The 24981-nt window shown below is 38.2% G+C and overlaps 2 protein-coding genes and 3 long non-coding RNA genes across 5 annotated transcripts; 4 read left to right on the plus strand and 1 right to left on the minus strand.

The window, feature by feature from the left end:
- The first annotated feature begins 573 nt into the window (after positions 1–573).
- Positions 574–6144, plus strand: LOC311251438 (basement membrane-specific heparan sulfate proteoglycan core protein-like). Its single transcript, XM_084343843.1, has 6 exons — positions 574–3094; positions 3204–3266; positions 3714–3980; positions 4749–5135; positions 5354–5416; positions 6040–6144. The coding sequence occupies exons 1-6, from the start codon at positions 3064–3066 to the stop codon at positions 6123–6125; spliced, it is 897 nt and encodes a 298-aa protein (XP_084199969.1). The 5' UTR covers positions 574–3063; the 3' UTR covers positions 6126–6144.
- Positions 6145–6312: 168 nt separating this feature from the next.
- On the plus strand, positions 6313–9150 carry LOC311251542. The gene is made up of 3 exons (XR_014621424.1): positions 6313–6536; positions 7216–7279; positions 7876–9150. It is a non-coding gene; the product is annotated as an uncharacterized lncRNA (long non-coding RNA).
- Positions 9151–13907: 4757 nt separating this feature from the next.
- LOC311251882 lies at positions 13908–15779 on the plus strand. The gene is made up of 4 exons (XR_014621463.1): positions 13908–13945; positions 14151–14303; positions 14826–14897; positions 15163–15779. It is a non-coding gene; the product is annotated as an uncharacterized lncRNA (long non-coding RNA).
- A 1387-nt stretch (positions 15780–17166) lies between these two features.
- On the plus strand, positions 17167–18370 carry LOC311251544. The gene is made up of 3 exons (XR_014621425.1): positions 17167–17241; positions 17573–17914; positions 18285–18370. It is a non-coding gene; the product is annotated as an uncharacterized lncRNA (long non-coding RNA).
- A 2566-nt stretch (positions 18371–20936) lies between these two features.
- LOC311251852 (Fc receptor-like B) lies at positions 20937–24670 on the minus strand (the record flags this gene model as incomplete). The annotated part of the gene is made up of 7 exons (XM_084344497.1): positions 20937–21054; positions 21377–21449; positions 21794–21907; positions 23017–23277; positions 23913–24179; positions 24374–24427; positions 24640–24670. The coding sequence occupies 7 exons, from the start codon at positions 24668–24670 to the stop codon at positions 21036–21038; spliced, it is 819 nt and encodes a 272-aa protein (XP_084200623.1). The 3' UTR covers positions 20937–21035.
- Positions 24671–24981: the final 311 nt, after the last annotated feature.

Below are 24981 nucleotides of genomic sequence, written 5' to 3' on the forward strand. Positions count from 1 at the left end.
AACAATGACACATTTGTCTTTGTCATATGAAAATAATAGGAAAAGAATCTACAGCCATGACTTGTATTAAGAAAAATCTTTCCAGAAACTTCTGAATTAATCTGAATTAATATATTGTAACATATTTTTTTCTCATACAACAAATCACGAAAGAGGAAATGTAGTGCTGCTGCTGCAAAATCTCAGAAAGTTTAAACTCATAACATCAAAGGTTTAAGTGATATGTGTTAGTCCACAAGCGTGTTTTATGGCAGGAAGTACTCACTTTTCATTTGATCATCTGTCAATGGAGACATACTGCAATTCTGAAAAGTAATATTCTGTAAACCAGCAACAAAATATTAATTTTAAAGAAGAGACATTTGGATAAGAGCATTCTGGGGTGATATATATCCTGATATATATATATATATATATATATATATATATATATATATGTGTGTGTATATGTATGTGTATATATATATATATATATATATATATATATATATACACACATACACACACACACACACACATATATGTGTGTGTGTGTGTGTGTGTGTGTGTGTGTGTGTATGCAATATTCAAAATACTCACATGATCATATAGTTTGTTAACCATTTAATGATAAACATTATTTCTTTACTAGGAAATATTTGCCTTTTATGCTTCTGTATGTTTCTTTCCATGAAATAAAGCCACTCAAAACTTTTTAAAAAATGTAAGAAATAATAATATTAAGTAGACATGCACTTGTAATGGCAGACCTGATCTTATTTGATGAATAGGTTATGATTAATATGCTGTAGTTAAAACTTCAAACTTGATAAAAAAGTTTGAAGTAAAACGAATAATCTAACATCTTACCTTTAATCTGCAGCAACAAGTCACCTCAGAGCGCAGTCAGCTTCAGGAGCAAAGTCCTCGAATAAAATGATTTGTTCCCTCGCGCAGCTCAACTGTAATCAGATAAGGTGTGTTCTCGTTGTTTTCCTGTCAGTAAGAGTTTCCATTGCATTAACAATATGTGCAATTGTTAACATTCACCATGTAACCACAGTTCTAAGAGTTCACATGCATATCCAATCTATATACTATGAATAATCACTCTGATTGAATGGGTATTTTAAATCTCATGGGACATTCAGCTCAGTGTGTGATGAAACAGTCCCAACAGCAGAATATTCAGAATGATTCAAGTTAATGAACAACTACTACAACAAGAAGGAGTTTAAGTTGGAGGTGAGTTGCCCTCATAAAATACCAGCCCACGGGTATAACTGTAGCTCGATCTCACCTTTATTCTACAGTATAAGTCTGTTGAGACAAATAAAACTGAACCATGAGCCAAAAAGTTATCTCTTTGTCATCCTTTACATTCTAGTAGTGATAGTCACTGAAGGACTGCAGAGGGCAGAGTAGGACTTCCTTCAGATATCCATGGAAATCATAATCTTTTCAGAGGGCTGAGTTCTGCAGGCTGACGGATCAATTGCAAATGGTCAAATTGTAATACAGACTGAATTTTCATTTACAAAAAAATCACAGTCTCAATTCCCTAAACATTCTTAAGGACTGTGGTCTGGCTAGGTGTTCTTGAGCAAAATACTGAATCTGTACCTAGTTGGGATTTGGAGTCTAGAGTTTCAGGAAAACCCTCCAAGGTTTTTTGGTGATACATTTTGGGGCAAGTTATGTCTTCCCAAGAAAAACAACACTATTATCACTATTGTAAATGCCTATCATGACTTATGTTTACATTTAACTGAAAAAGACCTCTAGTGGCTGTGTGAATTATGACTGCAGAAGTGTGACAACAGAGCCTCAAAACCTCTGTAGTGAGGTTTTGGTTGGTGGAAGGGTCAATAAAATGTCAAGACTTTGACACAGGAAGCCACTTTGTGTTTCCCATCGCTAACAAACCAACAGTGTTTAACCAAGACCATGATCATTGCCTAAATCAACAGTGGGTATTCTTTTAACCATGATGAGGGATGTTTCCTTATTTTAACTCTGTAAGTCCTAATTTTGTTTAAATAACTAAGTTATTCTAAAGGTTACCTATGTAGTTTTGGGGAAAATAATTTAATTAGAAAATTAATATCTTTTGGGTTGATTTTTTATTCCTAAACAAACTAAATAAACTCTTTGTTTTCATAACTGTTTTAGCTTCAAACAGTGTACATATTTCCTCCAAGAACATTTTGTTTATTCACTTACAAAAATATTAATAATATATTTCTGAGTTTGTCATATTACCTCATTAATATTGTAAATATTTAAATTCTCAGTTTGAATTTCTTTTCCCAAAACTACATAGTGCCCCTTTAACAAAATGATGATCTATTCCTAAGCCTAACCCATTTTTTTGTGCATCTAGACCATGTCAAATTGATGTGTAAGAAGAGAAAACTAGTATTGAAATGGTGATTTGTAACAGTTATCGAAGGCACTGACAAGCTATACAGTATATCCTCGTGCTGCTTTGGGCTTGGAAGGCCATCGCAGACTACCAGCAGCATGGCAGACATCAGTCAAAACATTTTAAAATCGCTAGTGTTTGCTCTTAAGGTAGTCAAGCCAAGTTATCCTCGACCCAGCAGTCTGTCAAAGTTCAGACTGTATTCTTCTAGCTAGGCGAGTGAGTTAGCTCTCAACTCCCTGATATCATCCTTTACAATGGGGAAAAAAACACATTTGTCCACATTCATCTGTTTATTCATTTACTTAGATTGAGGATATTGGGTTTATATTTTAAAAGCGGGTGTTTTTTGGCTGTTGCCATTTAGCACTCACCTAACCTGCAATAAAAAACAACAAAGGAGGCTCACCATCAGTACCAGGTTATATTAGAGTATCTGACTCTGGCTGTGAGAAAGCCAGTGACTGACACTGAAGTGACTGCTGTTCCCCTGACTTTACAATAGCAGTTGTGCCTCGCGAAGATATTTCTAGATATACAGTTCAAGCCTGCTGCTGCGTCGACACCAGAAATAATACAAACAGGAAGAGGAGGTACTGACCTGCATTGTGTCTTAGTTGCACTTCAGTCTGTACTCTGGCAATCAGCAGCAACACATCATGGACATTACAGCCCCCTGCACCAGACTGTGTAAGTACTGAGACTTTGTGTCACTCAATTACTAATCTGTATTTTTAGCCATTAGACAAATATTTCTATACTGTATTTGGTAGACAGCTCTTTTCATGTGTCTCTTCAGTAATAGATGTGTTAGTCCTGCTGGTTGCACACATTGGCCATAGTAGCTCTGCTCAAGAAGCTGGTAAGTTAGATTTATTTACTTAGTTGTTCAGCTAATATCCCTAACACTCTTGCTTGGCCATGTGATATTCTTGATAATTAGCTTCATTACTTAAACTTGTTCTCAGTACTGTGTGTAGCATTTGGAGAAATTTTACTCAGTAGAATTCTTCACATATGTGTTCGTTCTGATTCTGATATTTCCTCTTGTGCTTTTTATTTGGACCTTAGCAGCAAACAGTGCTTAGGGACCAAGAACTATGTCGTCATGTTACAGAGTGAAGCTAGTGCAGAATTGAACAGACAATGTAACCTCAACCACAGCCACCTGCTTCTTTACAAGTTGCTAAAAGTATATTAAATTGTAAGCATTGATCATTTTTAAGGAGTGTATTGTTTTTGTAAATGTAGAATATTACATGTGGACAACATATCTTCATGTGATTGTCTTTCTGTATCTTTGTCTCAGACGCAGCTTTTCCCCGTATTTCTCCAAACAGACTGCAGTTTTTTGAATATGAGACTTTCATTGTAAACTGTGAAGAGTTCACTGGTTTGACTGAATGGAGAGTGATGAGGAATCTGCAAACTCCAATAACTCCAGCAGTTTCTGACACCTGGAACTCATCAGCCCCGTCCTGCAGCATCTATCCCTCCTTTAAACGTCACAGTGGAGAGTACTGGTGTGAAGATGCAGAGGGAAGAACGAGTGGTGCTGTCAACATCACTGTCACTGGTATGTTTAGCAAATAGTAAATCAAGAGAGTTTGATTTATTTGAGGCAGAGACACAGTAAGCTCAACTTCGCATTTTGGAAAAGAGCTACAGCTAAACAATCGAACATTTTGATGTTCGGGAGACATATTCAGTTTTACTACATTTAGTTCTTCCCTGCTAACTTTCTTCTGCAGCCATGTGGAAGATATGACCATGAAATAACTGACATGAAATCCAACCGATCATCCACGAGCCGGATTGTTGATCAGATAATTAATCCGCATTGCTACGCGCCTTTAAACTGCATGTCAAACAACAGAGTTTGTCAATTCTATGAGTCAGGCTGAACAATTTTCTAACTTTTTTTTTTTCTAACTAATTTAACTAACTTTCCCTAAAAGGCTGGTATAAAGAGAAAAATACACTGAGGGAGCTGGAGGAAGATACACATTCATAACTCAAATATTATTTTTAATCTTAATCCCATGAATTTCCTGTTGACTACGTAAAAGCCACTTCTGAGTTACAATATTTAGTAACAATATAGTCATTAACAGGCCACTGGTATTCAAGAAAGGTCTCCAACATTACCCCATGACGGACAAATAGAAAAGTTATTAATTTTACCTGCAACATTATATAGTGTAATTTATGCATTGCACAGGAATGGATCTTTTATTCCTAATCCGTGAGCTTGTTCTTATACTCTCTTGTTAAGACTTTAATTGGAATATCACATGGCTGATGTTTCCACATGTGGAAATAATGTTCTTATCACATTGTTCAGCTGGTTCTGTGATCCTGGACATTCCAGCCCGTCCTGTGGTGCAGGGACATGATCTGGTTCTTCACTGTTTGAAGGCGAAATCCGATTCAGAACACATTGCAGATTTCTACAAAGATGGTTTCCATCTTGGTACCTGGTATAAAGGCGAGGCAATGACCATCCAAAATGTTTCCAAGTCTGATGAAGGACTCTACAGGTGCAAAATCTCTGGAGCTGGAGAATCACCAGAGAGCCGGCTGGCTGTTTTAAATCAACATAAAGACGCCGATGACGGGACTCCACCTAGGCTGCTGGGTCCCCTCTCCCTTCTGTGGATTGTTGTCTGGGTTTTATTGGTGGCTCTGCTGCTGTTGGTGACGGGACTATTTCTCTGCAGGAAACACAAAGGTAGAGCGATGCTGTGTCCTATTGCTTTAACATAGTATAGTTGAATACAGACAATAACACTCACTGTTTATTACAGTAAATATATTTATAATGGTGTTTTTCATGTTAATTCTCATCCACTTCTCCTCCTTGCCTCCATACTTCCTCTGATTGTACTGGATTGATTGTCTTCAGTGTCATTTCTGTATTGATGACACTTGTTCTTTTCTGTCCTTCAGTATTGATCTGTTTTTCATCTGGAAAACCAGCACCAGGATCACGCTCACAGGAAGATCACACAGGTGAGAAACACCAAACACGTAACAAAGTGATGTCATCATCATTATCAAAGTCATTTTTGTAATGAAGGCAGACAAATAGTTTCCATAAGCAAGGGCTTTTTAATTGCAACTAGCTAGCAGCTAGCTTTTCTGCATCTTAGATGGCTTTACACTTAAGATGTACAACTTTTCACACACACATTAATGATCACTGATGGCAGATGCTGCCATGCAAGGTGCCAGCATGCTCAGCTAGAGCAATACAGCGCTATCTATACAAATTCACCAACGATATTTCTGATTTCTGTGCTCACCCATCGACACAGACACGTATGTACCAGTGGAATAGCCATCTGGAGCACTTTGGGGTTCAGTATCTTGGCCAAGTGTAATTTCCTTTACTCATTTTAGATTCAACTTTCAGACTGTTGTTGTTGCTGGTAATGTGTTGTGATATTTTGGTCTATGTAAGCTATTTGTTTTCATCAAGACTCTTGCAACCATTTTGCACATATGTTTTGCTCAAGTTCAGATCCTTTTTAGTGCAGTTACTGTTTACCCTTGTCTTCCTGTCTTTGCTTTACTGTATCTGTGGCTTTTTCTGATAAAATACAGCAGGTCAGTGAGTCTTTTTTATGTTTCAGTCTCAGGAGAGAACAGTGTTGTCGATCCACAACATGCAACATATGCTGTTGTCAGAAAACAGGGGAAAAAAGGTAAGTTTTGTTGAAATTTCTCTACTTAGAAGAATTCTCTGGTCTCTCTTCTCCTGTGTACTTGGGATATTTGTGTTAATCTGCACTTTTTCAATTATTTTGCAGATATTTTCTTGCTCATTTTGTGCTGTAGGAAACTTCTGTTTGAGGCAGAGGAAACAATTTTTTATCCTATTAGCACTTGCTCAGAAAAAAACTCAAGAATTTAAGTTGTCTTAATATGTTAGGTCTGATTTGCAATTACTATATTCCCCCTATCTTTCGGTCTTTACTATACTGTATAGAATATCTGAAGATGAAAATGAAAAACAGGATGTGAGAAACTGTCTTCTTGTTTTCTTATGTTACGTGGTCCGCAGGAGAAAACGCAGGTGATCCAGACAATGTGACATATGCTGTTGTTAAAAACCAGAGGAGGAAGAAAGGTAGTTTCTGTTCCTTCACTTCATTGTTAACTGGTGTTCACTTCCTTGCAGAATTACACTATAAGATCATTTCAGTGCGATACTGTTTTGTGTATGTTCAGGTACAAGCTAAGTTAGTAATTACAAATGAATTTCCAACTTGAACAGGGTTGTAAATGTCACCTTAGTGTTGCAATGTGTTACTTTTTAAATCCACTAAAATAATAGAACTACATAACTTAAAAATTTTCACATATGTCTGCAGAACACTGTGTTTCCTTTTAAGTACTTTGGGTGCAGGCGATAATTTATAGTTGTCAACCACATGAGAAAACCACAGGGCCCCTCAGTAGCCTAGAGGTTGTGAGAGGTGACATGCACTATGAGATGGGAAGTTTCAACATGAACACACTGAACAGTTCAACATAACTGACAGCTGTATGGTATATAACCTCTGCACAGCTTATTTTTTCCCACACATTTCAACGCTTTTATTCTTTAAGTTTTGCCTTTAAAAGCCAGAGATGCAGAGTATTTCACAACCCGAAAAAAACAGCAACCAATGATAAAAATGCATCATAAAATGGAGAATGAAAGTTCCTAAAGTAACAAATAAATACAAAAATAATTCTCTGCTTTACATGTTATCATTAACATATAAAAATTTTGAACTGTTAAGTTTATTTATTTCCCTAAACAGGAAGTGCAGGAACCAAGGCAAGTTCACCAGAAGACAGTGTCATCTATTCTTCAATCTACCAGAGGTGAGGCTGATTCAGAGTCTCTTTCCTCTAATATTACAGGTAATGTACTTGCAGTCAATCATGTTTAAACAATGATGAACATTAATAGCTTTAATCTCAGAAACAATGATACAGCTGTCTTTGCCTTTATGATATCCAGTCATGTTGTTTTTTTATTTACAGTGAACTTAAAGTGGAATCTTGATCACACTATTGTAAAGTCATACTGAGCGAAGTCATGTAGGCTTATGTTCAGTTTAACTCCCATCACTTTTGGTCCAGACTGAATATCTATCAGATGTATTTCTGTGAATTGTCACACTTAGTCAGGCCAAATACCTTAAAAACTAATTGAATTCCCAACTGCCTCAGCTTCACTTTTTAATATTAGCATATTAACAGGCTAAACTAAGATGGTGAACACAGACATGAGCATTGTGATTGTGAGCACCTAAGCATGCTGACATTACTGTAGCTTCTCCTATATATTTACAGCCCAACAGAGGCTCAGCGTGGCTGTAGACTCTTAGACTTGTACCCTTTATAACAAACTCTTAAAAAATAAGGCCAAATAAGTCTTCATATATATAACTTCCATGCTATTGTGTGTTTTACAGGCCGCTGGCACCTGACTGAAGGACCGAGGAGATGTACCGTTCAAAGTGCTCTACTTTTCTATTTCATTTAGGGGGGTCAGCAGGGGCTACTTCTTCAATTTCTCAGTGTATATATTTCTAAAATTGTAAAAACGTTAAAAAAAAAAGTTTCAGAGTCATTGTCTGGCTGTTTGTTGCTGAGACAAAGAAGACCGCAAATCTCATCCAGACACCTGTGTGACAGCAGAAAGCGTTTCAGTTCTTTAACAACTCAATTGTTAAGGTCGGCTTTTGGGTTTTAGTTCCTTGTGCACAGGGGTGAGGTCTCCTCTCCAAAAACTGTTGTTTTTTTTTTTTCTTTACCTCAAACAACAGTAAATGAGCCGGGTTCGGAAGGTGGATTGATCTCACAATGGCTTGAATGTGGCATTGTGACAGTATATTGTACATTTTACTTTTAAGGCAAGATTATACTTCTGTACTTAGTTTCCTATCAACTTGCTCTTGAAGTCAAAGATATACCAAGTAGAGCAGAAAGTGGTCGAGCTGTTTACAGTATTTGGAAAGGGTCGTGTGGTTTGTCGTCCTCAGTCTTTATCTGTAGTCACCAGCTTTGTAACGTCATCAGTGTATATTTTTAAGAGTCGTGGTTTATTAGACTGTGTGACAGTTAAACCACATTGTTCCATCTGCTCTGTCTGGTCACACGTCTTGCGATGACGTTTATAAGATCGGAGCTGCTGCAGCTTTTGAATACACTCGGTGTGGTCAGCAACCACCATGAAGCCGTTGCAGCAGTTTGACCTGAAGCAGACACGCTGAGCTTAGAAATACATTCAGCATAGGTCCCATTGATATACTAAACCACTGCATCCTACACACAATGCAGATGTGAGACTTTGCAGCACGTTCAGTTCTTTTTATACACCCACTCAGAGTGACGTACTCCCTCACAGTCCAGCTCTCTCTCCTTTTACAGTTTTACACATTAAAGCAGAGGGCTTGCTGTAAACGTCACTAGACAGTTGTGACTATCAGTGAGTGTACTGCTTGTTGTGAAGATGTTGCGCTGCTTCATTGAAAACCTTTATGAATTCTTAATAGCAGTTGTTGGGGAGTTCTTCAGCATCGTGAATAGCTGTTGAAGTCTGTTGTTGCTCTATCACTGTCGTTGTTACAGCAACTGTAACTTCAAATAAACTTCTTTATCGTGTTGGAAATCTGTGTTTTGAATGATTTATTAATGATTAGTTGATGATGAAGGTTTTCATTAAGTATTTTAAAATGTTATAAATGTTGCATACTTAATTCATTTATTGCTCCTTTAATTGTCATTATTATCATTTATATGTTTTTCTCAAACATTTCCAAGCCTTAAGTGAAGGACAACTCAGTGCTGCCCCCCAGTGTTCAAATGTCAAATATTTGCAGTATGTGACTCCAGGGTGTTATTGTTATGTGCATTTCTACAGTCAACTGCTGTAATGGATCAGTCAATGATTAGAGTGAGAACTTGCATTGTACGTATTTATGAGAAATTTGATACGGTACATATAATTAACATATATTAAAACCTGAATTAAACTGTACACAGTGTCTCCAAAGAGAGAGCAGCATGTGAGCAGCACCTCAGTCCTCTTACAATGTCTACACCATCCATTCACTGCTGTGAACTCAGGAGTGTTTTGATGGCAAAATACAGAAGAAAAGACTTTAAAAATACAATCAAGCCTCAGTTTGCAGTCACAAGCAGAAAACTTGAGTGGAATCAGAGCTGCAGTTTAGATAGCTATTGATTAAGACTAGAGAGTACTCTACTCAAAATTAGTTAGGGACATCGGGATAATCCAGTTTTACAGCCCCACAACTGAGCTGCAGCAGTTCCACAATCGAGCAAAACCCCTTTTTCAGAACTATACACATGACACTCATGAGTTTCCTCAGATGTATGTGGAACAAACAACTGGGAAAGACAAAGCTGAACAGATGTCTGCTTCATCTCTGTTCACAATGATGCACAATGATGTTCACAATATGGAAACACTGAATGTAAACAGAACTGTAGAAAACTCCAGGGGGCGCCATTAAGCTGTATTGTTCTGATGTGATACAATGAAAAAAAAAATCAACTGAATGCAGTTGCCTGCTTTAATTCTTTTAACAAACTATTTTTATGTCTTTAGTATTCATACTTGTTTATACTGTTAAACTTCAACACGAGTGTTAAGTGTAAAACACTTTCACCTTTTTCTCACCTTCTCCTGCTCATTAATCATCATCCATGTGGCTCTCTGCTTCCTTCTTTTAGTCATTTTAACAACCACGTCTTCTGTCATCACTAATAGTTTCTGTGTGTTCAGTACATTAGTCTCAAGTTCCCTCAGTTTGTCCTTCAGATATCAACTTAGATATTATTCAGTTCAGCCTAATGGGATCTGGTGAAATGGTCTTTTATCTTTATCCTTTTCCATCATACCTCATATACACGTTTAGTACAGCGTGCTACTTACATGTAAACCTAGACCTGATGGCAAGCAGAAAAATCTTAGAAAAAAAAAATGTTTTTACGGGTTTCTTTGCAAAACACAAACATTTCTAGCAGGAATAAAATCCAGCTGATGTTTACTGTTAAACAACACAGACAACTATATCCACAACAAATGTCTGTTCTGTAGCTGGTGAACCACTGTTTTAACTTATTTAATCATTTACATTAATTAAATATACGAAAGACATTTTTATAAAAAAATAAAAAAAAGCAATGTTTCTCATTTTACAAACACAGTAAACAAACTACTTCTTTGACTCCTGTGAAGAAACTCCCAAGACTCCTTTTAAAAGTGGATCAGTTGTGTGTGCTGTTCAGTTAGCAGAAACTTTATCAACTTTGTGAAATGCTGTCCACAAATCATACTTTACTTTTGGTCGTACATGAAGCTATGTCCTTCTGTGTGTAGAAAACACACCGCTGATGTAGCCTACATGTTTATTTGCATATATAGAGCGAGGAAGTAAGATCTTATCACAGGCGGTTGCTCTAGATGCATGTGAGGACTCATGTTAATGTCAGCTGTGAACTAATGGACCTAAATTTGTCCACTTGGGACCAGATCAGCATGTTGATACCAAATATGAGCACTGAACAGCCTCTTAGTGAAGTTAAACAGGGCTTAAGAGCGTATTGTCATCAGAGCAGGTCTGTCTGTGCAGGCAGGCTGAGAGAGCTGGTTTGTCCCTCACATGACCCTCATGAGAAAGAGAGACCAGCCCCGGTGATGTAATAACCATTCGCGCCGATTCATTTTGAACGGGCATTGACCAATGGGGGAAGGCTACTTGACTTCCTGCACAAATACCATAACTTCATCGCTCACTCACTCACTCAGACAAACGTGCAAACCTGCTATTGTATCAACATCAGAATTCATCTCCAATGGAAGAGGAAGTTCTCAACTACTATTCACTTCACCTGCATTTCAGTCTGATTTCCAGACAGTCAACAGCAAGAGGACATGGAGGTCACAGCTCGCTTCATCAGACTGTGTGAGTACTGAGTCCATCTCCCGGTTCCTGTGCAAGAATTAAAAATAAAGTATTACATGAGCTGAAGTTTGCAGCTATCTAAGCAATGCTTTCTTTTTAATCAAACCTTTTTTTATTTGCAGCAGAAATTTTAGCAGTTATATAAGTAGGAGTCTCCCGCTCTGTTACTAAGTAAAAGAAATGTGTTTCATTGATGTTCTAATCCATTTGCTAAAATAACTGCGAAATGTCTTTGTAGGATCTGTTATTGAGAAGTTATTGTAAAGTTAGAGCACTATTATTAAAGTATACTACTATTTATATTTAGTCTATATTTTTTTCTAACTGACTATGTGAAGTACATCCACTGATATCTAATCATATACTGAAGTGGTCAACTGATCAACAGAGCAGCAAAATACATAGTTTTCCAAAAAGAATGAATTTACATGTAAAATCATCTGTTTTCCTTTGTCTCTTCAGTGATGAATGTGTTGGTGGTGCTGGGTGGACAGGTTCAGAACAGCGATTGTGCTCAAAATGATGGTAAGCAGCAGTTAGTTAAATGAAGAAACTTGCTCTTGAATTCAATACCAATGTTTCAAAAACACATGTTTTTAAAAATGAAATTAATAATAGTAAAGAATTCAAACAAAACACTAATACAAATTATTTTAAAGGCACTTTGTGTATAAAAGGCAGCAAAGCATACACATTGTTAACCTAAGACTGCCCACTATTATATGCATAATAGAAAACACATTTTAATGTGTATGTTGTGTGTTTCAGCCAGATGCACCGCTATTTCAATCTGTACAATTGTAGACTCAAGCTGCTTAATGGCTCGCGCTTCCTGAAGTACAGTGCAAGTTAAGAAAAGTAACTAAAGTCTATTTTCTTCTGTTTTATGCCCTCAACTACAGTAATCCTGTGTTGGGCTCTACTGTTACCGTGCATGAACATGTCCTGTGTAGACAGAGCTTCTGCACCCTGTATGGAGACTCTATAGAGTAATATATAAGCTTGATTTAGGGTCAGTCAACCTTTCTCACTACAGATTAATCATGTCTGAAACATAAGGTGTTGTAGGGACTGTGTTGTGAAATTACATGTATTAATTGTATTTATTTCCATGTCAGAACCAGCAGTTTAAAAAGTGAACCTCTTGCGTGTCCCAGGTGCAGCTTTTCTTCATATTCTCCCAGAGAGACTGCAGTTTTTTGAATACGAGTCCATCTCTTTTAATTGTAAGTTTGATGGCTCAGCTGAATGGAAAGTGATGAGGACACTCACGGAAATCATCCCAACTAACATTTCTAACTGGGCGACATCAGCAGGATCTGGCACCGTTAAACCTGCCTTTTCATCAGACAGTGGAGGATACTGGTGTGAAGACGGAGATGGATTGAGAAGCAATGCGGTCAACATCACCGTCACTGGTATGTTTAGCCAGTGACTCAAGATATATTCCAATTTATTTTAGAGCGATGAAATCTGATTCATGAATAATTAAGGCATTTTTATCACACATTTACACACTATAGGAAGTTTAGCAATCTGAATGATTATCATAATAGTTTGTTTCACATTGTTCAGCTGGTTCTGTGATCTTGGAGAGTCCTGTCCTGCCTGTGAACGAAGGCGACCATGTGAGTCTGCTCTGCAAAAAGAAGAAAAGCTCTGCTGACCTCATCGCTGATTTCTATAAAGATGGCCTCCGCATCAGGACTGGCTATAAAGGAAACATGACCATCTACAATGTTTCCACGTCGGATGAAGGCCTTTACAAGTGTAACATCGCTGGAGCTGGACAATCACCAGAGAGCCGTCTGGCTGTCAGAGGTGAGACTGTGTTTAGTGTTGGCTACATGAATAGTTTCTTTCGTGGTAGACACTGTGTTAAAGGTCAAGTTTGTAAGAAAGTTGATTTTTCAGTCTCATTCCCAACTCGTCGAATACTGTGCTATCATAGGTCAGTTCGGCCACCATCACAAAGTACCAGTAATAAACGAGTTCTGTATTCACAACCTGGTGCCACCACACCGGCACTGATGATGACACACTTTTCATAACTTGCCATATTCAAACACTTTATTTCCAGAAGAAACCACAAAATTGATGTTTTTATGAAATGCATTCAGTTAAATTTTTTAGACCAGTTTGGTCACATTAGATCACTTGTTTCTTTCAAAAAGGATAATTGGAAACAATGTAATTTATTGGCAGCCGAACACATTTCCAGTATGTACAACAGCCATAAAAACAGACTGTTTATGAGGCCAGTACTGGTTTTAGTTGAGTACAATTCAATTCATTTTGAAGTATGGAGGTAGAAATAGTAATTTTCTGAGCAGGAATGGAAAATGTTGACCTTTTTCTATGTGGAATGGTTCATTGCATGTACTTTCCCATCTCTCATAACTACATCAGTCTTGTAAACAATGTACCACTTCCTACTAGACTAAAGTATTTCTGTACTAAAATATATGCCAATACCAATATCAACATCCCTTCTCTTCCTCTCTTTCTTCAGCCTTTACTTCTGTGGTTTCCCCGACCATCACAACACGTACGTATATTAAGTTAATTCACCAGTTAGTGCCATTGACCCAAAGGCACTGACTTAGAATCTGGAGTTGATCTCTGGGCGCCGCAAGTTGGGATGGGTTAAATGCAGAGAGCCAGTTTCACTACATTGTGATGCTTCACATTGTTATCAAATAAAACTCTTATGTCTTAAAGATAAAGAATGTACTTTATGTCCTTTTTTTCAGAAACTTATGAAGAGACTCACCCTGTCCACAGTCACTCCCCGGATCTCCTCACCTTGCTTTTACTGCCGGCCCTGCTGCTATTGGTGTTTGGACTACTGTACTGCTGGAAACACAAAGATACAGAGGACAAAACTGAAGGAAGCCCCACCAGAGGTAACTGTTCACTACTGTACTCCTGGTTTAACGTCGAGTTTAGAGCTAGAAGACAGTTCTAGCTCTGATCATTTATGTTTGATGTAATGTATATAACACTATCAGTGTTGAGTATTTTTTAGATACATTTAAAAGGTTTTTGAATTTCCTTAATCACCTGTGGCTCTAAGGACAAGAATATAGGTCTATCCACCGCGTTGGTCAAGATTAAAATATCTCAGCAGCTACTGAAAGCCATGCAATTCTGTTATAATATGTAATAAATAGTTGATGATGGATCATAATGACTCCGTTGATTCCTATGACTCAAGTGTCACCAAGAGGTTGATATTTGTGTTTTTTAGTGAAACGGTTGCATGTTAACAGTTACTGATTAAATCACAACACTTTATGCAGACGGGGACATGAATGTGTCAGATTTAATACTATAAATTAAAAAAAATAGCTCAATAAATGCTTTACTGATACATTAAGTTGAAATTGAATGAAATGAAAGAAAATGTGTCTTTGTTTCCAAAACAGTACCAAAAATGTCCAAAGCAATGACCAAGCCAGAGGAGAGTGCTGTCTATACTTCAGTTTATTATACTCGAGGTAAGGCTGATGCAGCATCTGTTTACAAATAAATAACACAACAGATAATATACATAACACTTTGTGTACCTCCTTCACTTGACTGTAGGGTACAGTACAGTTAAACCAGGGGAAGATGAGCTTAGAGGCACAAAATAAGACACTATCACGCTACAGCTAATTTGGGTTCACCTGATACAACTGATTTATTTTTCAGTACATCTTTTGTACTGAATGCTTTTTCTTTAATAAAAAAATAATAATAACATTTGTATTCACCTCACAGGAAGCGTGTCTTACAGGCCTCTGAGAGCAGAAACAGCTGTCTGAAGGAGAGAGGAAGATGTGAACCAGTACCTTTTTATTTGTTGTAATTTTCTTATTTTCCATCACTTTAAAGCAATGTATCATCACCTCTCCATTACTAATAGTGTTTTTAATGAATTGAGTTGTGAGGTAAATTGTTTTTTCTGTTTCTAAGTCTTCTTGTTTTATAAAACGCGTCAGAAATGCATTTATGTTCAGAGCTGCTAGGTATTGGCAAACATTTAAGCATTTTTGATAAAAACAGTTGAATAGAAACAGACGTTAAGGCAGTTGACCTGAATTGACGTTTACAGCATCTGAAAAGGGTCGTGTGGTTCATTGTCCTCTGTCTTTGGCTTCGTAACGTCATTAGCACATATTTTTAGTGAGTGAGTGAGCAGTTAGTTAAAATGTGACAGTTAAACCACATTGTTCTCTGTGCTCTGTCTGATCACATCTCCGATGCTGTTTATAAGAGTGGAGCTGCTGCAGCTTTTAAATACACTCACTGTGGTCAGCAACCAACACGCTGCTGTTAAAACGGCCACTGTCACCTGTTAGACATGCGCTCTTGTTGATGCTACTTTGGGGTCTGATCACAGAAGCGTTTATAATAGCGAGACTTGTCACCGCGTTCAACTCCATTTTAAACTCAAACAGAGCGCTCAGCTCGAGTTCAGCTGAGTGCCAACGTAGTGCATTCTGTCGATTCCCAAGATCTGGACACAGCCACATTAAATGCACATAGAAACCTACATGCTACTTGCACCTTTCTTATACACCAGAACAGTTATTGTCATATTTGCTGCTGACTCAACATGCTTATCCTCCTCGATCACACTGCTGCTTTTCATACGCTGTGTCATGTGCCATTTTTCCATCACATCTGCCGGTCGGCTCTACACAGTTTGACTCGCAGTATTGTATTGTAGGAGTATTGTTTTGTTTTTGTTTTCTAAGTTTCTTTTTTATCTATTTTCAATCAATAAATCATCTCTGAACACTGGCATCAGTCATATTAAGTTGGGGGTCCTTGCTGTTTCATGATGTTTAGTTCTGCTTCAGCTGACTGATGAGGCTAAACACGGCTTCAGACGTTAGGTGGACACGCCTCTCTTTCCAGATTGCTGGGGTCAAAGTTCATGCATTGAGGACTTTGACTGCAGCTTACTTAACCGCAGTGAGCCAATCGTTGCCGCAAACAACAGGTATGAGATTTTAAAAATGTACTTTTTTATCATTTAATTCACAAGAGTATTGATGTTCTCACTAACTTTTCATTTTAAGGATTACTGTGTGCAGTATAGGCACGTCCGTCATAAAAACTGTATTTTTCTCATCTCTAGAGAACAAAATGTATAAGTGATAATGATAGTAATTGTAATTGTAATTTGAATATATAAAAACTGCTGTTAGTTGAAATGTGAGTCATTTTCTTGACTGCAATGTAACTTAGAAGCCCTACAACAAGTACGGTAACGTACACCACGGTGTGTATTATAAAAGTATAACAGTTTTAAGTCTCATATCATATCATAGGTGGGTCCCAATTAGAATTACAATAAATCCTCAGTTTTAGAAAAACGAGTTTCTGTGCATTATTATTCTTAATGTTAACATACAGTGTGAGAGTTGTCAGAAGTTTATATGCAGCTAGTAAATGTTTTACTGGTTTTACTTCCGCACAGCGTGGCTTTGTCCATGTTGAGGTGAGACGCCTACACAAATATTGACAATTGACCTCACAAAATGGCCCCCTGAGTAATGTTAAACACCTGTTTGGGTGTATGTCTGTGATCTTATTGTTGGGCTTGCCCACATTTTTCCTCAGTGTGTCTTTACCTGCAGCATGTTATGCAGCAACATTATGCATAATGTTCCTGACTCGAGCATTCACTGGAAAGCTTGTTGTTGTTTTTTCATGTGTTTTTTGTGTTTTTGCAGACCTCTACGATGCTTCTCCTGAAGACGAGGCAGTTGAAATCTGAGCTCACTGCTTTTAACTTCTCAGTTTTTTATCACAGCGCTGTGCTGCTTCTCCTGACACGCTGCTGTGGAGGTAACCTACACACAAACACGATGTTTAAAAGTTAAACAAGTGAAAAACATTACATTGCAACGAGACACAAAATCAATGTAGTCCAACTGTATTGTTCAGTGTAGCAAGACATTAAACTGGTACATTTTCTGTTGTTAGAGATATTTTTTGTACTGTTACTAAACAATGTTGTCCAGTATCACATATCCCAAATGGTCATGCTATTAAAGTAAACTGACTGTGTTCAAAGGAATGTATACATGTGACCCAGGAAGCACTTCTTTTTGTTGGCAGCAGTGATGATATGAAAAAGTTTGAAATGGCCTGATTATGACTGTATGTCTCTTTCCAGGTCAGTTTCAGGTAGTTGGTCCACTGCAGCCAGTGATCGTAACCATTGGTGAGGATGTTGTTTTGCCATGCCACCTGAAACCGGCTGGGGATGCTGTGGGTATGACGTTCGAGTGGGCGAGACCTGACTTGAATCCCAGATTTGTCCATGTGTGGCATGAACGTCAAAACCTTCATGTTAATCAGCATCTGTCCTACAAAGGACGAACATCAGTGTCCATTGACAAGCTGAAGCGTGGAGACATTTCACTGGAGCTCTCCAGAGTCAAACTCTCTGACAAGGGAATGTACAGATGTTACTTTCCAGATTTGGATAAAGACTCTATTGTTCAACTTGTTGTTGGTAAGCATGCATATATTATTATTATTATTATTATTATTATTATTATTATTATTAGTTGTCGCTGTTGTTGTCGTAGTGGTGGTGTGAACATATTTTTTTTTTACCATTACCCACGGAGATGAGTTTACTGGCCATTACTGCTGCATGCTTCAAATTGTTAATAATTGTTCAGTAAAACAGTTCTTGATTGGTGATGGGTTATTCAATGCCTAATTTGACTTTAGCCAATGGTGGTTTCCCAAATATACTTCCAATTAAGTCATAAACAGGCACCAAGTTAATACAATGTGACAGTCGGGTTGAAAAGATCATTGCTATCTATCACAAAACTCATCATGTGACTGTTTTTATATCTTCCTCTCCTCATCAGCGACTGCTGCGTCGCCGGCCATCAGTTTAGCAGGGATTGACAGAACCTCCAGCGGCGTGGTCTTAAAGTGTAACTCTACAGGCTGGTATCCAGAACCTGAGGTGTTCTGGCTGGACGCTGAGGGAAACCTCCTCATTGCTGGACCTACAGAGACAGTCAGAGGTCCTGATGACCTCTATACTGTCAGCAGCAGAGTGACTGTGGAGAAGAGACACAGCAACAGCTTCACCTGTAGAGTCCAACAGAACCACATCAACCAGACCAGAGAGACACTCATACATGTTCCAGGTAGGAATCACTTATTAATGTACGATGTGCTCATTGTTTTCACTTCAAACAGTGGAGGTATTATATTATGTAAATGTGGTTCAATGTTTTCTGTCATTGTTTCAGATGATTTCTTCATGGTCCCATCCAGCTCTGCTGCCTGTATCACCATCAGCGTGGTTGCTTGCTTCACATGTGTTCTTGCAGTTGTCTTTGCTGTGTGGAAATTGAGGCGAAACAAAACCGGTATGTTACAAATTCATTATTTTTAGCTTCTGTACTTCATTTTAAAATTCAAGATAGAAGACAGATAGATGGAAAGTACAGCACAACATCAAACAATAGATGCACACTTGAAGTTCAAGTGTTCCTGTCTTTATTTCCTCGCAGAAGCCAAGACAACCTCACAAGAAGAACAGCAGCTGATGGCAGAGAATGACAAGAAAATGGCAGAGATGTCTGAAGAAGTACAGAGGAAAAAGGAAGAACACAAAGACATGGCTGACACACTGATGAAACAGAAGGAGGAACTGAAGAACCAGAGAGATCAACTGAAAGACCTACGGACAAAGCTAGAGAAGCTGGTGGAGGAAAATGAAAGAAAGCTTAAGTCAGTGGAGGAAGCACCAGATCATAAAGAAATAATATATGAGAACAATTGGGACCTGAAGGACAGAGTGAGGGAACTTGAGACTATTTTACTGAACACAGAGAAACTATTACAGATGACAGAGAATGTGATTGTTAAAACGACAAAAAAAGAAGGAAGCAGAGAACCAGATAAATGAAAAGTAACGTGGATTTAAGAGGGTTAAACACTGAACATGCAAGTTGAAACATACAGTGTAAGTGCAAACACAGAGAGATGAGAAGAAAGATATAGTGTATATATGTTGTTGTTTTATAAAACCTCAAAAAACAATTTTTACATTTTTCTTTTTCTGTTTTTATTTGTTTAATAGATATATATTTATAAAAACAAAAAGAGTTTCTATCACTGTGTTTGACTCGTATAGCATTTTTGTGCTTTGTTGATATTGAGGATGTTAATTTCAGTATTTGTTGATTAGTGACCATCTTGTGAAAGTTAATAGAGATTTAAATAAAGAACTAAAGAAACTTAAATGTATGTGTGTGTGTGTGGTATCGTGTGAAACCATCAGGACTTTGTATCACATTCCTCGTGTACTCGTGCACATGCGCAATGCAAACACAATGAGGACCCACAGTACCGTTAACTGCTGTGTGTGGTTTTAAAAACTGAAATGAATGTGGAGTGAATACTTGCTATTATAAATGTGGCCGAGCCCCGAGGGGAGAATCAGCGAGCGTTAACAGATGTCAGTGTTTCAATACGTTGATGGAAACTCAAGATAAATGTTCCTCTGAGCTCGGTGCGTCTGCTGCAGGTCGAACTGCTGCAACCACATCATGCTGGCTGCTGACCACAGTGAGTGTATTTAAGAGCTGCAGCAGTTCAGTTCTCATAAACAGCATCTTCAGACACGTGAGCAGACAGAACGATGTGGTTTAACTGTCACGCTTCAATAAACCACTGAGGCTCAAAATGCACATGTTGACGTGACCAAGCCAAAGACCCCAGATAAAGACTGAACTGGAGATGAACCATACGACCCTTCTCACTGCTGTAAACAGCTGTAAACAGCTTGCATGCTGTATGTTGGTGATTCAGGTCAACTGCCATAAGTCTGTTTTCATCCACCTGTTTTTATTTTCACCAGAATTTCATTCAAAAAAGTTAAACTGTTGCAATATTTTACATTTTTTTAATTTGTCATCTTGTTGTGTCTTCTTCATCTGCCATGGTTTAAAACCAGGCTTTAATTTTTGACTTTTTGAAGATATTAGTAGTGATTAATGAAACCATCTTATCTCTTAATGTCTTGACTTAAGTCCTGTGGACAAGCTGCAAAAAAGTAAGCAGAAAGTTTGATTTTCTCTTTTCATTTACGGTTATTCCTGACTAAACCCTCATTTGTGCTGCATTTTATAAGAGGAAATCACAAGATTATAATTAATTCTCTATGGTATATGATAACATGCACAGGTATATAAGACGCAGGTGTGCGTCATCACTCTGACTTCCCTTGATCCACACAGTGACTTTAAAGTGGAGAGTCTCTTCACTCAGAGACAAACAGTAACAATGTAACCAACAGTTCTCAGTACTTTCAGTGAACTCACTGCTGTTAGTTGTTGTATGATTTTATTGATCAAGAAGAGAATTAAAAAGTTTGTAATTTACATCAATAGTCACTTTATGATAGAAAATATAATGGCAAGAATATCTAACGTGCTTTGCAGTGAATTTAAAATCGACCAAATAACGTGTTGACATTTACATTTTCAAATATTTTCACAGATTGAATATTATATATATATAAAAAATACTAAGCTAGCATAAAATCATCAGCTAAAAGTTAGCAAGGGAGCTAACTTTAAACAGACCATCTGCTCTGTACGTCAGTCAGGTGTCAGCGGCCTGTAACACACAGGAAATATACAATAAGAGATTTTATCTCAAAGGGAAAATGGAAAGAGCTCCAGAGTTTAGATCATCAGGTCAATCCACAGTAACTCAAAACAGGAATGCTAAAGACAATTGTATCATTATTTATGGACTGACAGCTGTCGATGTTCATTTTGGTTTAAACCTCCAAAGTACATTTCACTGAACTCATCGCAAAGCTTTTTCTCGTGGAGAGCGTTTCACATCATCTTTAAGTGGTAAGTGTGAACAGTGTGGTTGTAACTTGATGCAGGTACATGAACTGTAATATCAGAGGAAAGAGCCTCAGTCTTACCGATAGTAGACTGAAGAATAGACAGCCCTGTCCGGTAAACGTGGCTTGGTTCCGGTTCTGGACGCGTCTGGCTCTGTTTGGGGAAAAAGTCAAATTAATTCTCCACGTAGTATTTAATGGTGTTCGCTCAGGTTGTGACACCGATTGTGAAGTACAGTCTCACCAGTTCATCTACACAAGGCATTTTGCTGAGGCGGTCATATGAGTGTGAAGGTCGACTTTAATCTTAAAGTGCATAATGAACAGAAACTTCCTCCTCATCTGTTTCTTCTGACCTCTGACCCTAAAACTCTTCCATACAAACCTGATAACATGTACTGTAGACAATTAGGTTAAGGCTACGTAACACATCGTCCTACTGACTTTGGAGAAAACAAATCAGTACAATGTAATTTCTAGAAGGCAACGAGACTTTACCTTTGTGTTTCCAGCAGAGAAGAAATCCCATCACCAACAGCAACGGAGCCACCAGAACAACAGTCCACAGCAGAGGGAGGCCATTAAGGGCCGGACTGGGGGGAGGACGAGTCTCTGTAGGAAACGAGACATTAAACATGTTTTCATCATCTTCAACCTGGAAAAACAGTCACACGTGCTCACACAGACAAAGAAAAAGTCGACCCAGTCGCCAGAATACATTTTGACACTGTCTGCATCTACAAAGCATTGATATGTTAAATATATACATTAGCGTAACATCACACGGATACGTTGAAACTTTTCATTGTTCTGATTATGGGCTAATTAGGTTTAGACAGTTGTGTTGTCAAGATCTAGGATTTTCTAACTCGACAGCGCAGGGAAACATTGAAACAGTGTTGAGGGATTCAAATTTTAGATTTTTATTAAAAGATAAATAAAACAAGTCTCCAGACTTTGATCGTTTAGTCGCATATTTGGAGACGATGTGACTGAAGGTTTTAACTAGGAGCTCCTGTGCGACTTGCAAATATGCCCCCAAGAGATTTCATTTTTTAAAATAATAATCATCATTGTCATTTATCATGTGACGCATCAGGAGCAGCTGCTAACGTTTTGCTACAGCTGCTGCACCAATAACAAAACAGACCCAAAAGAAAAGTAAATGCTCTGCGATCAATCATCTGATCCACTTCCTCAGTACATACACGATTATTGCAAACTCCAGTTGTCAGATCTATTTTATGACATATAATCAAGAGCTTTAACCAAATCACACATCCTCTTGTACAATTTGCCCTCGAGTGTCAGTTTACACAGCAGTAATACCAGCTAATGAACTCTCTCCAGGAGTCTGTCTGATGTAAGTCACTAGGACTCACTGGTCTCTTAAACACTTCAGTGTTTTATAGAGTCTGCATCACATGATCATCACCCTTTAATAACATATTAAAGGGTAAAACAAAAAGTGAATCCTCTTCTTAGTCTGTGTCCAAGTAAAATCTACACTATTCAAACACAGCTTGAACTATTAACTTGTGTATCAACACCGCAAAATATTAATACTGACAGTCGTTTCAAATATTTAAAATCTATGTATAGATATTTCTATATTTTTGAGGTTACACACAAGAGCTTGGTAAAACGGGCTAGTTTCTTGAATAGATGCCACAATTGTGACACTTTTGAAACGGCAACGCAGCTGCAACAAAACTAATCACCTTCAGTCCTCTGGAGAACAGCCAGCCAGCTCTCTGGTGATTCTCCAGCTCCAGAGATTTTGCACCTGTAGAGTCCTTCATCAGACTTGGAAACATTTTGGATGGTCATCGCCTCGCCTTTATACCGGGTACCAAGACGGGAACCATCTTTGTAGAAATCTGCACTGTGTTCTGACACGGATTTCTCTTTTATACAGTGAAGAACCAGATCATGTCCCTGCACCACAGGACGGGCTGGAATGTCCAGGATCACAGAACCAGCTGAACAATGTGATGAGAACATTATTTCCACATGTGGAAACATCAGCCATGTGATATTCCAATTAAAAGTCTTAACAAGAGAGTTTAAGAACGTTCTATACGTTCTATTTGTCCGTCATGGGGGAAACGTCGGAGACCTTTCTTGAATACCAGTGAACTCTTAATGACTATATTGTTACTCAACATTGTAACTCAGAAGTGGCTTTTTTACGTAGTCAACAGGAAATTCATGGGATTAAGATTAAAAATAATATTTGAGTTATGAATGTGTATCTTTCTCCAGCTCCGTCAGTGTATTTTTCTCTTTATACCGGCCTTTTAGGGAAAGTTAGCCCCAAAATTGTTCAGCTTGACTCATAGAATTGGCCAATTCTGTTGTTTGACCTGCAGTTTAAAGGCGGGTAGCACTGCAGATTCATGATCTGATCAACAATCCGGCTCGTGGATGATCGGCTGGATTTCATGTCAGTTATTTCATGGTCGTATCTTCCACATGGCTGCAGAAGAAAGTTAGCAGGGAAGAACTAAATGTAGTAAAACTGAATATGTCTCCCGAACATCAAAATGTCAAAAGCTTACTGTGTCTCTGCCTCAAATAAATCCGACTCTCTTGATTTACTATTTGCTAAACATACCAGTGACAGTGATGTTGACAGCACCACTCGTTCTTCCCTCTGCATCTTCACACCAGTACTCTCCACTGTGACGTTTAAAGGAAGGATAGATGCTGCAGGACGGGGCTGATGAGTTCCAGGTGTCAGAAACTGCTGGAGTTATCGGAGTTTGCAGATTCCTCATCACTCTCCATTCAGTCAAACCAGTGAACTCTTCACAGTTTACAGTGAAAGTCTCATATTCAAAAAACTGCAGTCTGTTTGGAGAAATACGGGGAAAAGCTGCGTCTGAGACAAAGACACAGAAAGACAATCAGATGAAGATATGTTGTCGAATTCTCAATAGACGAGTTAAAAAGCGTTAAAAGTATTAAAACACATTAAGGTATAAACCAAACGCACGGCAGCTGAGACACTTATCAGGAATATCACACAGACTGTTGGGAGTTTAGCCTGGCTGCTAATTAATTAAGTCAACTTACCAGCTGTCTGAGCAAAGCAGCTGTGGTGCAGCTGTACAACGAGCAGGACCGACACTGGAGCGACAAATGAAGAGATACATTTGTTTTTGTTGTGTGATGAATTACAATTCAAGTGAGTCAACTGTTTGTTTTTACTGTTATTTGTCAGTGTGTGTGGATTGCAGGTAGACGAGTGCCCAGTTTGTGGAAGCTAATGGAGCCAAATAAAATTAACAATACATGCAGTGCATAGATACTGACAAACACTGACTGACAGAAGTACTCACAAAGCCTGATGCAGAGAGCTGGAGCGTCCATGATGTTCTGCTGCTGACTGTCGCAGCGTCAGACTGACACACAACTAAGTAGGTCGAAACCTCCTCTTCCTGTTTGCATTATTTCTGGTGTTGAGCTGCATGTTTAGAAATATCTACGAGAGGCGCAGCTCATGTCGCAAAAAAAATCATCCTCACAGCCGGAGTGTACAGCGATAAGTTAACAAGACGTGAAGCTGCTGCACCAACAAACACTTTCCTGATACACTCTACAAGAATGAGCAAACTAATACATACATGCAAAAACTACATGTGTATGATGAGGGCTCATTTTCCCATTTATACTTTCACATC

The sequence above is a fragment of the Pagrus pagrus genome, assembly GCF_965226575.1.
Source record: "Pagrus pagrus genome assembly, chromosome: 22".
In the NCBI taxonomy this organism is placed as follows: Eukaryota; Metazoa; Chordata; class Actinopteri; order Spariformes; family Sparidae; genus Pagrus; species Pagrus pagrus.

Coding starts and splice junctions, on each gene's coding strand:
- LOC311251438 (XM_084343843.1), top strand. CDS start 3,064: ATGGACATTACAGCCCCCTGCACCAGACTGT. Junction 3,095..3,203: donor AGCCCCCTGCACCAGACTGT/GTAAGTACTGAG, acceptor GTGTCTCTTCAG/TAATAGATGTGTTAGTCCTG. Junction 5,136..5,353: donor TCTCTGCAGGAAACACAAAG/GTAGAGCGATGC, acceptor TCTGTCCTTCAG/TATTGATCTGTTTTTCATCT.